This window comes from Heptranchias perlo, chromosome 25 (genome assembly GCF_035084215.1).
Source record: "Heptranchias perlo isolate sHepPer1 chromosome 25, sHepPer1.hap1, whole genome shotgun sequence".
NCBI lineage: Eukaryota > Metazoa > Chordata > Chondrichthyes > Hexanchiformes > Hexanchidae > Heptranchias > Heptranchias perlo.
In genome coordinates, this window is record NC_090349.1 from 38,346,484 (window position 1) to 38,361,256 (window position 14,773).

The 14,773-nt window shown below is 45.0% G+C and overlaps 1 protein-coding gene across 1 annotated transcript in view; it reads left to right on the plus strand.

Annotated features, from left to right (window-relative positions):
* Nucleotides 1–14,773, plus strand: part of LOC137342404 (seizure 6-like protein) — a 199,163-nt gene that overhangs the window by 158,486 nt on the left and 25,904 nt on the right. Inside the window, exons 8-10 of the mRNA XM_068006333.1 lie at nt 554–748; nt 1,535–1,673; nt 8,860–9,056. Of these exons, the coding sequence (XP_067862434.1) occupies nt 554–748; nt 1,535–1,673; nt 8,860–9,056 (531 nt within the window). The remainder of the gene's footprint in view (nt 1–553; nt 749–1,534; nt 1,674–8,859; nt 9,057–14,773) is intronic.

Genomic DNA, 14,773 nt, shown 5'->3' on the forward strand with positions numbered 1-14,773 from the left:
ATCACGTGGAATGAAGCGAATTGGCTGAAGACTGGCTTCTGTGATAGTGGGGACCTCGTGAGGAGGCCGAGATGGATCATCCACTCGGCACTTCTGGCTGAAGATGGTTGCAAACGCTTCAGCATTGTCTTTTGCACTCACGTGCTGGGCTGCACCATCATTGGGGATGGGGATGTTCACGGAGCCTCCTCGTCCCGTTAGTTGTTTAATTGTCCATTCAAATAACGGCACCTCCAACAGTGCACTGGGAGCCTGGATTTTGTGCTCAAGTCTTTGGAGTTGGACCTGAACCCACAACCATCTGACTCAGATGCGAGAGTGCTGCCCACTGAGCCACAGCTGACGCCGTTTACTATCATGAAGAAGTAGTATGTGGGTCTACCAGCCTGTGAACAGGTTTTTTTCCCCTCTTAGGATGCTGGCAGACCTGCTGTGTATTTCTAGTATTCTCTTGTTTTTATTTCGGCATCTCAGTAATGGTAGCATTATTTATATATATATATATATATATTTTGTTTCAACATCAAGTGAGCTATCTCTTGCCTCTCCCCAGCCTTTGAGCGTGGACACTGCTTCGAGCCGTATGTACAGAATGGGAATTTCACAGCAACCAATCCTTCGTACAGTGTTGGGGCAGTGGTGGAGTTCACATGCGATCCAGGTTACACTATGGAACATGGATCATCAGTTATTGAGTGCATTGACATCAGGGAGCCATACTGGAATGAAACTGAACCACTTTGCAGAGGTAAGTAAAACCTTTGGGCGTAGTGATATGATGAAGAATGTAACATGATTTTTAAGAAATATTTAATGTGCACAATACATCATTTTTTGAAGTGTACTTATTGTTGTTTAGTCGGCAAATGCAGCAGCCAATTTGCACACAGCAAAGTCCCACTAGCAGCAATGAGATCATGACCAGTTAATCTGTGTTAGCGCTTTTGGTTGCAGGATTCAACTTCAATGTCGCACAAGAAGAAGCTATCTCCGCCTCAGTCCTGAGGAGATCAAGCAATGCAGGTCTCCGCTCAATTTTCTAATCAGGAGCACTGGAGAAAGAACAAATTTGCATTTATTTGATAGCTTTTACGACCTCAGGATCTCCCAACGTGCTTCACAACCAATTAAGTATTTTTGAAGTGTATCCAATGTTGTAATGTTGGAGATACCTGCAAATTGGGCAAACCTGCCCACAAACAGGGATTAAACACCAAAACCCTGTCAACAATTATTGATGTGGAGATGCCGGTGATGGACTGGGGTTGACAATTGTAAAGAATTTTACAACACCAAGTTATAGTCCAACAATTTTATTTTAAAATTCACAAGCTTTCGGAGGCTTCCTCCTTCCTCAGGTGAATCTCCGGTGAATGACATTCACCTGAGGAAGGAGGAAGCCTCCGAAAGCTTGTGAATTTTAAAATAAAATTGTTGGACTATAACTTGGTGTTGTAAAATTCTTTACAACAATTATTGAGTGGGGCATGTGCATTTTCATGTCGTCGTTTCACTCTCCTCTGCCTTGTTTTAGCTCTGTGTGGTGGGGAGCTGTCCAGCCCGGCGGGCGTTATCCTCTCACCAAACTGGCCTGAACCATACGATGAAGGAGAGGACTGCATCTGGAGAATTCATGTCGGGGAGGACAGACGAGTATTTCTCGATGTTCAACTGTGAGTATCTTACAGCAATGAGCTTATTTATCGTTGAGGAAGCAATGTGAAGGGCCAAGCACCATAGCGCAGGACATCGCCAGGGATTCAAAATTATGAGGGGTTTTGATAGGGGTCGGGTAGAGAGAAATTGGTTCCACTGGGAGGAGGGTCAGTAACCAGAGGACACAGATTTATAGTAATTGGCAAGAAATCCAGGTAGGAAATGAGAAGAATTTTATTTACGCAGCGAGTTGTTATGGTCTGAAATGCACTGCCTGAAAGGGTGGTGGAAGCAGATTTAATAGTAACTTTCAAAAGGGAACTGGATAAATATTTGAAAAGGAAAAATTTGCAGGCCTATGGGGAAAGAGCAGGGGAGTGGGACTGACTGGAGAGCTCTTTTCAAAGAGCCGGCACAGACCTGATGGGCTGAATGGCCTCTTCTGAGCTGTATGATTCTACGAGTAAAAGAGATACTGGCCTAGATATTGGATCGGACCCAAAGTGGGGCCTAAAGAGGCCAGTGGCTGGACCACGGCAACTTAGGCCGCCAGCCTCATTTGTGAGCTGCAGGCGCCAATCGTGGCACCAGATGCCATTCGCCAGTCGTGAGGGGGCAGCGGGATCAGCCGGTTGGGACGACGGCTGAGGGCCTAAGGTGTGTCTGGGAGGGGAGGTGGTGGGGGTTGGTGGCGGGAGGCGATGGGGGAGGAGGTGAGTGCGGGCCGGCAGCGGTACACGGTTTTAATGTGGAGCCGGAGGAACACTCCTGCTCCACCTGGTTCCACATTCAGGGAAGTAAAAAAATCTTGACGACCGCTGGTTTGGGCCTGAGGAAACTGTCAGTAGCGTGCACAGCACTTGCTGTGGTCAGTCGCGATCCAATCTCACTAAGGGGCCTGAAGCAGGCGTTAGGCACCCCCAGCGGTTTGCAAGGTGTTAGGAACGATCCCTGCTGTTTATTAATGAATGTGGTGCCTGATGAATAGTGGTAGATCAATCTTCTCTGGTTTCCTGTTGAACTAAATGACCAGTGAAAAACAGCGCAGGCCTCTTATCAGAAGCACAGCAAATTTGCCTGGACAGCTGACGGTTAAACTTAACAAATTCCAAGGGACCCACACACCTGAGAGAAAGTAGCATTTTGCCACAGTTTATTATCAGCGCTGCAAATGTCACAAACATAAAGCGAAACACTGCAGATTCCAGAAATCGGAAATAAAAACAGGAAAAGCAGGCCAATCAGTGTGGAGAGTTGAAGACAATTGAGCCTTCATCAGAACTAAAAAAAAAATGGAGACAGACAGGCATATTAATAGAATCAGGTAAAGGGGGATATTCATTCGATCTCCCATGGCGATGCACACCGGGGGTAGATTTTGACTTTTGGTTGACCGCCCATTCTGGCGGCGAAGATATCCGCGTCATTTTGAGGCTTCGGCCTCATTTGAATTCGCCACCCTAGCTACAGGGAGCAAAACCAGGCGTCCCGTAGAATCACACAGCACAGAAGGAGGCCATTCGGCCCATCGTGCCTGTGCTGGCTCTTTGAAAGTTCCACTCCCCCACTCTTAGCCCTGCAAAAATGTTTTTCTTTTCAAGTATTTATCCAATTCCTTTTTGAAAGTTATTATTGAGCCTGCTTCCACCGCCCTTTCAGGCAGCGCATTCCAGATCTTAACAACTCGCTGTGTTAAAAAAAAAACACAGCGCAGGCCATTTTAAAAGACTGTAGCTTGGGCCGGAGCTTCTGCCAGCAAGGTAAGTTGCGGAGGGGGGAGGTGGGGGGAGTGGTGGTGGTCACAATCACGGAGAGGGGTCCCCAGGGTGGGAGGGGTGCCGCAGTAACTGTGCGGGTGTACACCCACTAACCTGGCACCGGGTAGAAGGTGTACTGGTGCCCAAGATGCCCACGGAAGAGCAGGGAGAGTGGCCAGTTCTGATCAGATCACTCACCATCCTGTGGCACTCGTCTTCATTTTCTGTGTACAATCTCCTGAGGGGAGGGCTCGGAGGCCAGTTTCGCTGAAATTGTGAACTCTTCTTCTGTTCCTCCTTGCATGCCCTCGTCCCTACTTCAGCTGTCTGTGTCAGATCCTGCAGTGGGAGACATTCGTAAAAAATGAGACAAAGTGGCACATGAGCAGACTGCCAGTGAATTAAGTGATCCAAACAATTTTCTACTTACCACCCTGCTCCCCCAACCTGCTGCTGTAATCTTCAGACTTGCCTTTTTTAAAGGCTGCACTACTAATTTCCAAGCATATTACCTCCGTTTTACACCAATGGATTCGTAAATGAGCTGACCCACACAGTTTTGGTGGATTCAGCTCTGCAGAGTATCGGTGAGCGCCAGTCCAGATGCATTGGTTCAAATCTGGCACGATTCACCACGTGATAATTACGTGGGCAGGATCGGGCGCAGTGGTTATGCCCCTTCCATTGGTATATCTGCCAATTCAGAGCGGCAATCAACAAAGCCAACAGGATGTTGAACTGTGCAGCCAAAACATAGAATATAAGCCAAAGAAAGTGGTGATCAGAGTGTACAGTGCTCTGGTCACACCGCACCTGGAGTACTATGTCCGATTCAGGTCGCCAGGAAACAAGGGAGGCATTCAAGGACTGGATGCAGTGCTGAGGAGAGCCAGAAGACTGAGTCCTGGTGTCAAGGGTCCGATTTATGAGGAAAGACTGGAGAGATTTGGGCCTTTCAGCCTGGATAGGAGGCGTCTGAGAGTTGATAGAGGTATATAAACTGGTAAATGGGATAGGCATAGTTAAGCCAGAATACTACTTTAAATTAAGCAATTGTAAACAATTTTACAACACCAAGTTATAGTCCAGCAATTTTATTTTAAATTCACAAGCTTTCGGAGGCTACCTCCTTCCTCAGGTGAACGATGTGATCGTTCACCTGAGGAAGGAGGTAGCCTCCGAAAGCTTGTGAATTTAAAATAAAATTGCTGGACTATAACTTGGTGTTGTAAAATTGTTTAAATTAAGCAGTACGGGTAGGCCGAGGGGACACAGGTTCAAACTTGTAAAAGGTAACTTTCGGACTGATATCAGGAGAAGGGTTGAGTGATCAGCACCTGGAATAGACTGAGCAGAGTGGCGGAGATGAAAACCCTACATACATTTAAGAAACAATTAAATGTCGCAGTGGGGGCAGCATAGGGATGTTCTGGATGGAAGTATAAAGATGACCTTCCTCATCTTTCGGTATCTTGTGATCTTGTAAAGTAATGGACAGAAGCATTAAAGAAATAAAAAGCTATTAAAGAAACAAAGGATGTGTAAGAGGCCCAAGGAAAATGCGAGAAAACGGAGGAGGTGAAAAACATGGACAACCTGGGGACAGGGGATGAAATTAAAACAGGCTTGAAACCGAATAGACGATATTGGCAAAGTTCAATGGGTCCCATCCATTCTGAAAAGAGAAAGAACTGGTCAACACCGAGGGTGACTCTCACCTTCCTAACCAGCACTGTGTGCTGCTACAAATATGTTCAAAAGCTTTTTGTTCGATGAGATGGTTAATGGAACAGATTGAATACAAGAGCGTGCAAACTCATTAAAATCACAAGGGATAGGGGCTCTGTGTCTTTTTTAAAATCGGATTGTATTTTTAAAGACGAACTGTGTTTGCATGAATGGCCGTGTAATCCCACCTGTCATAAAAAGGCTTTACACTTCCCAGTGTCGTTCAGACAGTTTGCCCCTTCTTATTGTGTTTAACGTTTGACATTAATCTGGTGTTGAGGAAGGCAGCACTTTCCTCACCCCCTTGTGAACTGTTTGTGACCTTAAACTAAGCTTGCATGTTTACAACTGTTTAAATTTGGATCTGGTGCTCAGAAACATTCCCCCTCCACCCCCCACAATTAAGATGCTTTTACCTTTATATTGGTGCTGTTGATTACCGATGTGCTGTTCTCCTGCAGCCAGTGGCACTTATGGAAGTAAACAGACTGACCCCAAATCAGCTGACGGCAGCAAAGACATGTTTTTTTAATGGGTTTGCCGCTGTACTAACAACCTTGTCCCCTGACTTACTGCATACAATAACTTCAGTGAGCCAGCATGTGTGTGTTGTGGCGTAATGGCATCATGATGTGAGCTTGCTGACCCATGGGACCAACCCAGGGTCATTTTCATAGAATCAGGTGCATTTGGTCCCAAGGGGAAAAAAACAAAGTTTTTATTCAGACAACCCTTGATAGGTTGTACAGTCTTAAGAAGATAAAATGCCACATTGTCCTGTGCCCCTGTTCTCCTGGAAGGAGCTGATTCAGAAGAGTTTACCAATCCTGCTTCCAATGGGATCTACAGGAAAGTGAAGGGAAAGAGAGAGAGAGTGTGAAAGAGAAGGAGATAGAAAGAAAGAAAGAGTAAATAAATAGTCGTACAGTAGGGAAACAAGAGAGAAAGACACACAGGGGTGAGTTTGATGTTTACTAATCCAAGGATTTAATTTAAAAACACCTCTAAACGGGGCAGTTTCTACAACACTGGGATCTGTAGCTGCTTCTGCAGATCTGCCAGAAGCGCTATAAATCCAGCCTCAGTTACAACCCTGAACCACACAAAATCAGTAAAGAAAAATAATCAGTTAATGGCCATTCAGTCTCTCAGCATACAATTCTCATTCATGTGCTCACTGTGTGATTGGTTTATAATAGAACTTTTGCATTACTAGTTCAGGTGCTGAAGAGACTTTAATAATATTAATGACAGATGCGAATGATTCCCCGTACAGGTAGGAGGGGGTGAGTGGGAGGTGGGTGGAAAGAGGACTTAGGGGAAGCCATAGGTGGTGGCCTGAATTAGCAAAGCCTGGGTCCCTATTGGACATAATTTGTATACCTATTAACTGTGACAAAGCAATTAAATCAGATCTCATCATCTGTGGTTCTGCATTCTCTGCCCACTTGATTTTATTAACGATTTTTTTTCCACTGCGTTCCAACCACTGCTGCACATAATTCATTATATAATTCTAAAAAAAGAAAGGCCCTATACAGCTTTCTCTTGTTTTTCATGATTGAAAACAGTATGTGCATTTGGCTTAATTGGTGGTATTCTTGCCTCTGGATAACAAGGCCCTAAGCTCTGGAATTCCCTCCCTAAACCTCTCCACCTCTCTCTCCTCCTTTAAGACGCTCCTTAAAACCTACCTCTTTGACCAAGCTTTTGGTCATCTGTCCTAATATCTCCTCATGTGGATCAGTGTCAAATTTTTGTTTGATAATTGCTCCTGTGAAGCGCTTTGGGACGTTTTACTACGTTATAGGCGCTATATAAATGCAAGTTGTTGTTGTTGTTGTGAGTTCAAGCCCCGCACCAGGAGTTTGAGCTCATAATCTAAACCGACAGTACAGAACTGAGGGACGCTGTACTTTGGATGAGATGTTAAACCGAGATCTTGTCAGGTGAACCTTGAAGAACCTATTTAATCCTCCTATGGTGGAGACCAGACTAGGGGCCATAAATAGAAGATAGCCACTAATAAATCTAATAGGGAATTCAGGAGAAACTTCTTTACCCAGAGAGTGGTTAGAATGTGGAACTCGCTACCACAAGGAGTAGTTGTCATGAATAGCATCGATGGGGAAGCTAGATAAACACATGAGGGAGAAAGGAATAGAAGGTTATGCTGATAGGTTTAATAAAGAGGGGTGAGAGGAGGCTCATGTGGAGCATAAATACCAGTATGGGCCGAATGGCCTGTTTCTGTGCTGTACATTCTATGTAAGAAAAGCACTGAGTTCTGACCAACATTTCGTGTCCTGGCCAATGTTCCTCTCTCAATCAACACCACCGAAAAAAAAAAATCAAGGGCCAATCCATCATCCCATTGTTGTTTGTGGGATCTTGCTGTGCTGCTTCATTTACCTACATAACACCAGTCACTGTACGTCAAAGTAATTCATCCTAAGAGAAGCACTTTGAAATGTCTCTCAGACATGATAAAGTTTCTTATAAATATAGCCTGTGGGAATTCTGCACCTTCTGCCCAGATTCTTTTGTAGGAGTTTAATAGTCCAATTTCAACTTTGGCTCATGGGGTAGTTTTTAAAGAGACACTGGTTTCCCCCAATTATTCATTTGATAAAGGCAGTGTGGAACTAAGCCAAAACAGACCAGAATATCCCAGGTCTGAACCACAATTTGTGCCAAGGTTAGTTGGTGTCAGCCAGGACAGCAGTACAATTGGGCCCCAACATCCCTGGGCTAGTGACAAGGACAGGGTTCCTGCACCAGACCGCTAACCAGAGACTCCTGCTGGAAAGTGTAAGGTAAATATTGGTATGCGTTGCACTCATTTTTCGAGTATAAAACGGACACAAAGCATGCCAATTCAGAGGTGGGACGGCCTGAGCCCAATCAGCACAGGCCTTGGTCCCCCTGTTAAATCCGTGGGGACTATTTTTTTAGGCGTCCACAAACAGGCGTTAGGCCTCTCTATAACATATTGAAGGGGCTTAATGCCTATTTTAGGCATCCACCTGGGCATCTAAAAAATGGTCCCCATGGATTTAGCAGTTTAAGAACCTCTTTATACAATTAGTTATCGACGAGCAGGACAAGTCTCTCAATCGGGCCACCGCGACCGCCAGCAAAAGGGAAGTGTTAGATGCTTTTTCTTTGAAATTAAATTTTCTGTCGAGCTAGGAGGGGCAGGAGTGCTCCTGCAGAGACTCCACACCCCTGGCAATCAGCCCCCTCCCCCACCCATCCCCATTGCCCGCTCCAACGACCCTTCCCACCCCAGGACTTACCTGAAGTCCGCTATCGGCAGCCTGAAATTCACGGAGGCATGACAAGCACCGGTAGCTCACACCCAAATACGTAGATGAGCCCCGAGGTCCAATTTCGGGCCGGATTCGGGCCTCTCCATCTGGGTAACTGAAACCGGCCACGGATTAATTTCTACCCCTGTGCATACTTGTTTTTGGGTATTACATGAGGACAGGAACTGGTTCAGTCATGTTCCTCCTCCATAATCCATAGCCTCCTGAAACTCACTATCTGGGCTCACCCATGAAGAATGGCTCTTGGTTGAGATACTGGAGGTTGTTTGGCACTCACGGAACTGCACCCTATTGTGGGTCAGCGACTTCGGGACAGAAAGAGAGAAAATAGGAGGAGAATAGATCATGAATGTTAATTGTTTCTTTATTTTTCATCTCTTGCACAGCCTGAACCTCACTAACAGCGACATCTTATCCCTGTACGACGGAGATGACTTAACCATGAGGATTCTTGGACAATACGTTGGAAGCAATGCGCCGCTAAAAGTGTATTCCACGACCTCCGACCTTACTGTCAGATTCCATTCAGATCCAGCAGGCTTGATTTTTGGAAAAGGGCAAGGATTTATCATGAACTATTATGGTGTGTTGCATTTTTTTTTTAAAACTATGGCATTTTAGCAATACAACTTTTTATATTGCACCTTTAACATAGGAAAATGTCCCAAGGTGTTTCATAGAGGTTTAATTATTAAAAATATGGACACCAAACCAAAGAAGGAGGTATTAAGAGGGATGACAAAAAGCTTGGTCAGAGATGGATTTTAAGGAGGGTCTCAAAGGAAGAGAGGACACAGAAAGGCAGAGGGGTTTAGGGGTGGAATTCCAGAGCATGGGCCTGTTCAGGTGAAGGCATGGCCATCAATGGTGGGGTGAAGGGAGGCAGGTTGCACAAGGAGCCAGGGTCAGAGGAACGAAGTGTTCAGGGAAGGGGTTGTAGGGCTGAAGGTGGTTACAAAGATAGGAAGGGGCAAGACCATGAAGGGATATAAATACAAGGATGAGAATTTTAAATTTGAGGCATTGGGGGACCAGGTCATATAGAGAGGGACGATGGATGAGCGGGATTTGGTGCGGGATAGGATATGGGCAGCAGAAGTTTGGATAAACTGATTTTTAGAGGGTGGAGAATGAGGGGCCAGCCAGGAGAGCTTTAGAATAGTCAAGTCTAGAGGTGCAAAGCCATGGATGGGGTTTTCAGTAGCAGGATGGGCTGGGGTAGGGGAAAAGATGAGCACTGTTACACAAGTTACAGTAGGTGGTCTTTGTGATGAAAAGGGCAGGAGGTCAGAATCTCAGCTCGGAGTCGAATAGGACACCATGGTTGCCAACAGTCTGGTTTCGCCTGAGACAGTGGCCAGGGAGATTGATGGAATTGGAGGCAAGACTATGGAATTTGTGGTGGAAGCCAAAGACAATGGCTTTGGTCTTCCCAATGTATAGTTGGATGAATTGCAGCTCATCCGAAACTGAATTGCGGACAAGCAATCCGATAACAGAGACAGTGAAGGGATCGAGAGAGGTGGTGGAGATATAGAGTTGGGTATCATCAGTGTACATGTGGAAGAAATGAAGTTGTGTTTCAGAAGTGAGCTGAGCCAGTATAACCTGGTGGGACATGTTGATGTCTTTGGGCAATCTTTTTCTCTCTAATTTTACAAGTTTTTTCCAATCATGGGCTAGAAATTACTGTAATTGATATCAGCAAGTGAACAGAACATCTTCCTTAAAATAGTCAACAGAGGAATGTTATACAAACCCATTAGACATTTGTCTGCTAATATCACCAACAGTAACTCCTAATCTTGAGTCTTTCTCCAACCAAAAAACCAAAAATATCTGACTGAAGACTTATTCTTGCTCCTTCTCTCCCCTCTTCTTCTAACGTCACTGATCTCATACTTAGGTGCAATTCTGCAGGCACCAGCCACTCTCTGGTATCTTGAGGAAATGATTGCTCTTCATGCGTGAGCCTAAACAGTGGGTGCTGGCAGGCTATTTGACCATGGGGTGAATCAAAGCCATGATCTGTCTTCACCCCACATCCACACATTTGAACTTTTAGCAGGAGTCACTGGATAGTGATCAGGAGGGGAACCGTGATGATTGATTCTTTCTAACCTCCATAGCTCAGGGATGGTGTAGCCAGTTGCAATGTATCAAACATGGTCCTAGCTGACATCTGTTGACATGACTACAGAGCTTCTGGTTCAGTAGTTTGCAGATTTATCCATGAGCCACGTCTGCTTTGTGGTCAGCCAGAATGAGATGTTATTCAAGTATATCAATCTCCTTATTAAGTTGTCAGTAATCCTCTTCCTTGTGTCACAGTGTCCGCTGTGGCTCAGTGGGTAGCACTCTCGCTTGTTTCACAAGGCGGTGGGTTCAAGCCCCAATCCAGAAACTTGAGCAGAAAATCCAGGCTGACACTTCAGTGTGTAGTACTGAGGGAGTGCTGCACTGTCAGAGGCACCGTCTTTTGGATGAGACATTAAAATGAGGCCCCATCTGCCCTCTCAGGTAGATGTAAAAGATCCCATAGCCCTATTTCAAAGAAAAGCAGGAGCATTGTCCCTGATGCCCTGGCCAATATTTATTGTACAATCAACATCACTAAAAACAGCTGATCTGGTCATTATCATATTGCTATTTGTGGGACCTTGCTGTGCGCATATTGACTGCGACGTTTCCTACATTATAACAATGACTGCACTTCAAAAAGTACTTAATTGGTTGTAAAGTGCTTTGGGAAGTCCTGAGGTCATGAATGGCACTATATAAATGCAAGTTCTTTCATTCTTCTTTCTTTCTTTCTTTGGATGTGACACCCCACACAGTGGCCTGGCCGAGACCTAACCAAAAACTCACCCAACTGAAGTACGGTTCTCCCCTGAGTCAAAGCGATGGGCAACCTGAAAATATTTAAACTGCGAAGCTTTGATTTGTGGAGGTTACCAGCGTTGTAGAAATAGATCCCTTATGGGTCACAATGGCAGGTCCTGTATCTGGGTTCAAGGACTAGACAGCTCAAATAAAGGTAGACCTCCATTTTATCTTCTCATAACATCAGCCAATTAGAAGAAGTAGAATACACACCAATGTGAGCCAGTGCTTGCCCAGGGAGAAAATTGGGGGTGTGGGGGGTGGGAATGTAAATAGAATCAAAAGTTTGTACTGCGACAGACGTCCTTTACCACACTGCGATCATGCAGTATCATCCAACATGGTATCTTTACAGCAGAGTTTACAAAGCAGAGTATGCGGCAGCCTGAGAAACTCCCTGAGATAGATAACATGGAGCAGCGCAGTGATCACTGCTGGAGAGTCTAGAACTAGGGGGGCATAGTCGCAGGATAAGAGGTCGGCCATTTAAGCCTGAGATGAGGAGGAATTTCTTCACTCAGAGGGTTGTGAATCTTTGGAATTCTCTACCGCAGTGGGCTGTGGATGCTCGGCCGTTGAATATTCAAGGATGAGATAGATAGATTTTTGGACTCTATGGGAATCAGGCGGGAAAGTGGAGCTGAAGTAAAAGATCAGCCATGATCTTATTGAATGGCGGAGCAGGCTCGAGGGGCCGTATGGCCTTCTCCTGCCCCTAATTCTTACGTTCTTATCACACGACTGAGGAGGGCCATTCAGCCCATCCTGCCTCATCCTTAAAGAAACATCCTCCACTCCAGCTGTTTCCTTGTTAAATTGAGGGCTTTTGCTTCCTGTACCCTACCTGGAAGCTCATTCCATGCATCGATTACTGTCTATGTGAAAAACTTCCTGATATCAATCTTAAATTCACCTCTCACTAGTTTGACTCAATGCTCTCTTCTCTTGTTGTCATGGTTTAATGTTCTGGATTTATCTTTCCTCTTCTGTTTAATATCTTTTAAAACCTTTTTTTTAAAAAAAACCCTTCTTAGTCATTGCATTTGAACACTAAAAGATTCTGAACCGGATCTTGCTGGAGTGGGGCACCTTGTGGCGTATGCCTTTATTAGACTTTGTCCTGCGTCCTTCAGCTCGAAACAATTTTTGCGCCGTAACTTGCTGGAAGTGCGAGCTGATAACGGCGCGGTGATGGCAAGGGGGCATCTGGGACCTTGGTGAACGATGGGACCAACAGTGTATCTCCTTAACCAACGAGATTTAAGGACTGAGAAAGAAACAGAGGAACAACGGAGAAGGAGGGTGAATTAGAGTGGGCGAATTGGAGCCAAATCAGGTGCAGAAAGAGAGGGAAAGAAAGATTGGATTAAGAGAGAGAGAAAAAAAGAGACAGATTGAGTTGCCAATCTCAGTCTGGTCACTGTGGGGAAGCACCAATTGTGAGGCGTTTCCCCCACACGCGGAGATGGGAAATCTGAGATGCAGCCAGACCTCTCCAAAATTCAGGTGGCCATTTCAGCGTGATGGAGGTCGAGGCTGTGACTGCGTGGCTCTGGAAAGTTCCACGGCACCTGCTAAGACCCCCCCCCCTCCCAGACTTTATAAGGAAAAAGTCGTATGGTACTTGCTGCTTTACATTTCTTCACAGATTGCAATTGGCCCAGATTGCGAGCAGAATATATTACTGAATGCACTGAACCTTGAAGCAAAATCTGCTTTTAAAAAAGTGTGACAGGAATCAAGATTTGAAATATTGTATTATTGACAACCAACGGCTGTAACAATGCGAGGGGTAATTGCTGGTCTTGGCAAACAAGTGAAGCTCCTGTAAATGGCAGTTCATTTCCTCTTAACTGCAAAATGAACATTAAATACTTGAATTAACTGCATTTGGAATATAAAATAAAGATTTCAAAGTGACGCTCCTGAGCTCTCAGATGGTTCAGTTTCTAACTGCGCTGTCCGCTGTGGAATTGAATCATTTTGACCCACAGGCTCCCAGGGTTTGATCCGTGGTCTGTCTAGAGTTGGGTGATCTCAGTCAGCGTAGTAGCAGACGCTATAGTTGGCCTCAGAACGCCTGGGCTAGGGAAGGGAAGAATCTGCCAAGATTCCTGCTTCTGATTGCTATCCAGTGACTGCTGCTGGAAAGTGGATATCGGATGAGGGGCCCCCTTCCCAAACATAACTCCCCTCCCAATCCCAACAATTAAAGCTGAGAGTCCTGCCGACATGGATGAATGAGATCACGCAAGAAGAATACCAAATAGGTGAAGTACCAGGGTGTGGCCAGTGCCAGTGGAACCATCCATACCGAGAAAGGCTGATAAAAAAGCACATGGGATCCTTGGCTTTATAAATAGAGGCATACAGAGTATGAAAGAAAGGAAGTTATGCTAAACTTCCATAAAACACTGGTTAGGCATCAGCTGGAGAATTGTGTCCATTTCTGGGCACTACACTTTAGGAAGGATGTCAAGGCCTTGGAGAGGGTGCAGAGGAGATTTACCAGAAAGGTACCAGGGATGAGGGACTTCAGTTATGCGGAGAGACTAGAGAAGCTGGGATTGTTCTCCTTCGAGCAGAGGAGGTAATGGGGAGATGTAATAGAGGTGTTCAAAATTATGAGAGGTTTTAATAGAGAAAATAAGGAGAAACTGTTTCCACTGACAGGAGGGTTGGTAGTCAGAGGACACAAATTTAAGATAATTGGCAAAAGAACCAGAGGGGAGATGAGGAGAATTTTTTTTATGCAGTGAGTTGTTATGATCTGGAATGCGCTGCCTGAAAGGGTGGTGGAAGCAGAAGATTCAATAATAACTTTCAAAAGGGAATTGGATAAATACTTGAAAAGGAAAAGATTCGGAGCTATGGGGAACGAGCAGGGGAGTGGGGCTAATTGGATAGCTCTTTCAAAGAGCCGACGCAAGCACGATGGGCCGAATGGTCTCCTTCTGTGCTGTCTGATTCGACGATTCTATGAAAGGATAGGGAGAAAATTGGTAGAAAAAAAAATCAAGGAGAAAACAAAATCACCTCTTTGTTGTGAAAACGTTATTGTGTCACTTGCATATAATATGTGGCTCTCTGAGATATTCTCCATACCTGATGATCGCAACTGTCCATTTTCTTGTCAGGTGAGTATTTTAATATATTCACGCCAGTGATAACCTAGAAATAGCGTGTAAACATATCCAAAGGCTTCAATTAAACTAAATCATTAATAGACACTTTCAAACAGTATAATTACAAGACAGTAAATTTGTTGGCAGTAGTGTATAAGACAGTAATTCATTCTTGGCTGGTCTGATATAAACAGGAAAAGTGCAGCTCGAGTGATTTATGAGGATGAGCAGAGCCATGGGATTGAATTACTGCTTCAAAATCAGAGCCAGGCACCTGGTACTCTCTATTTTG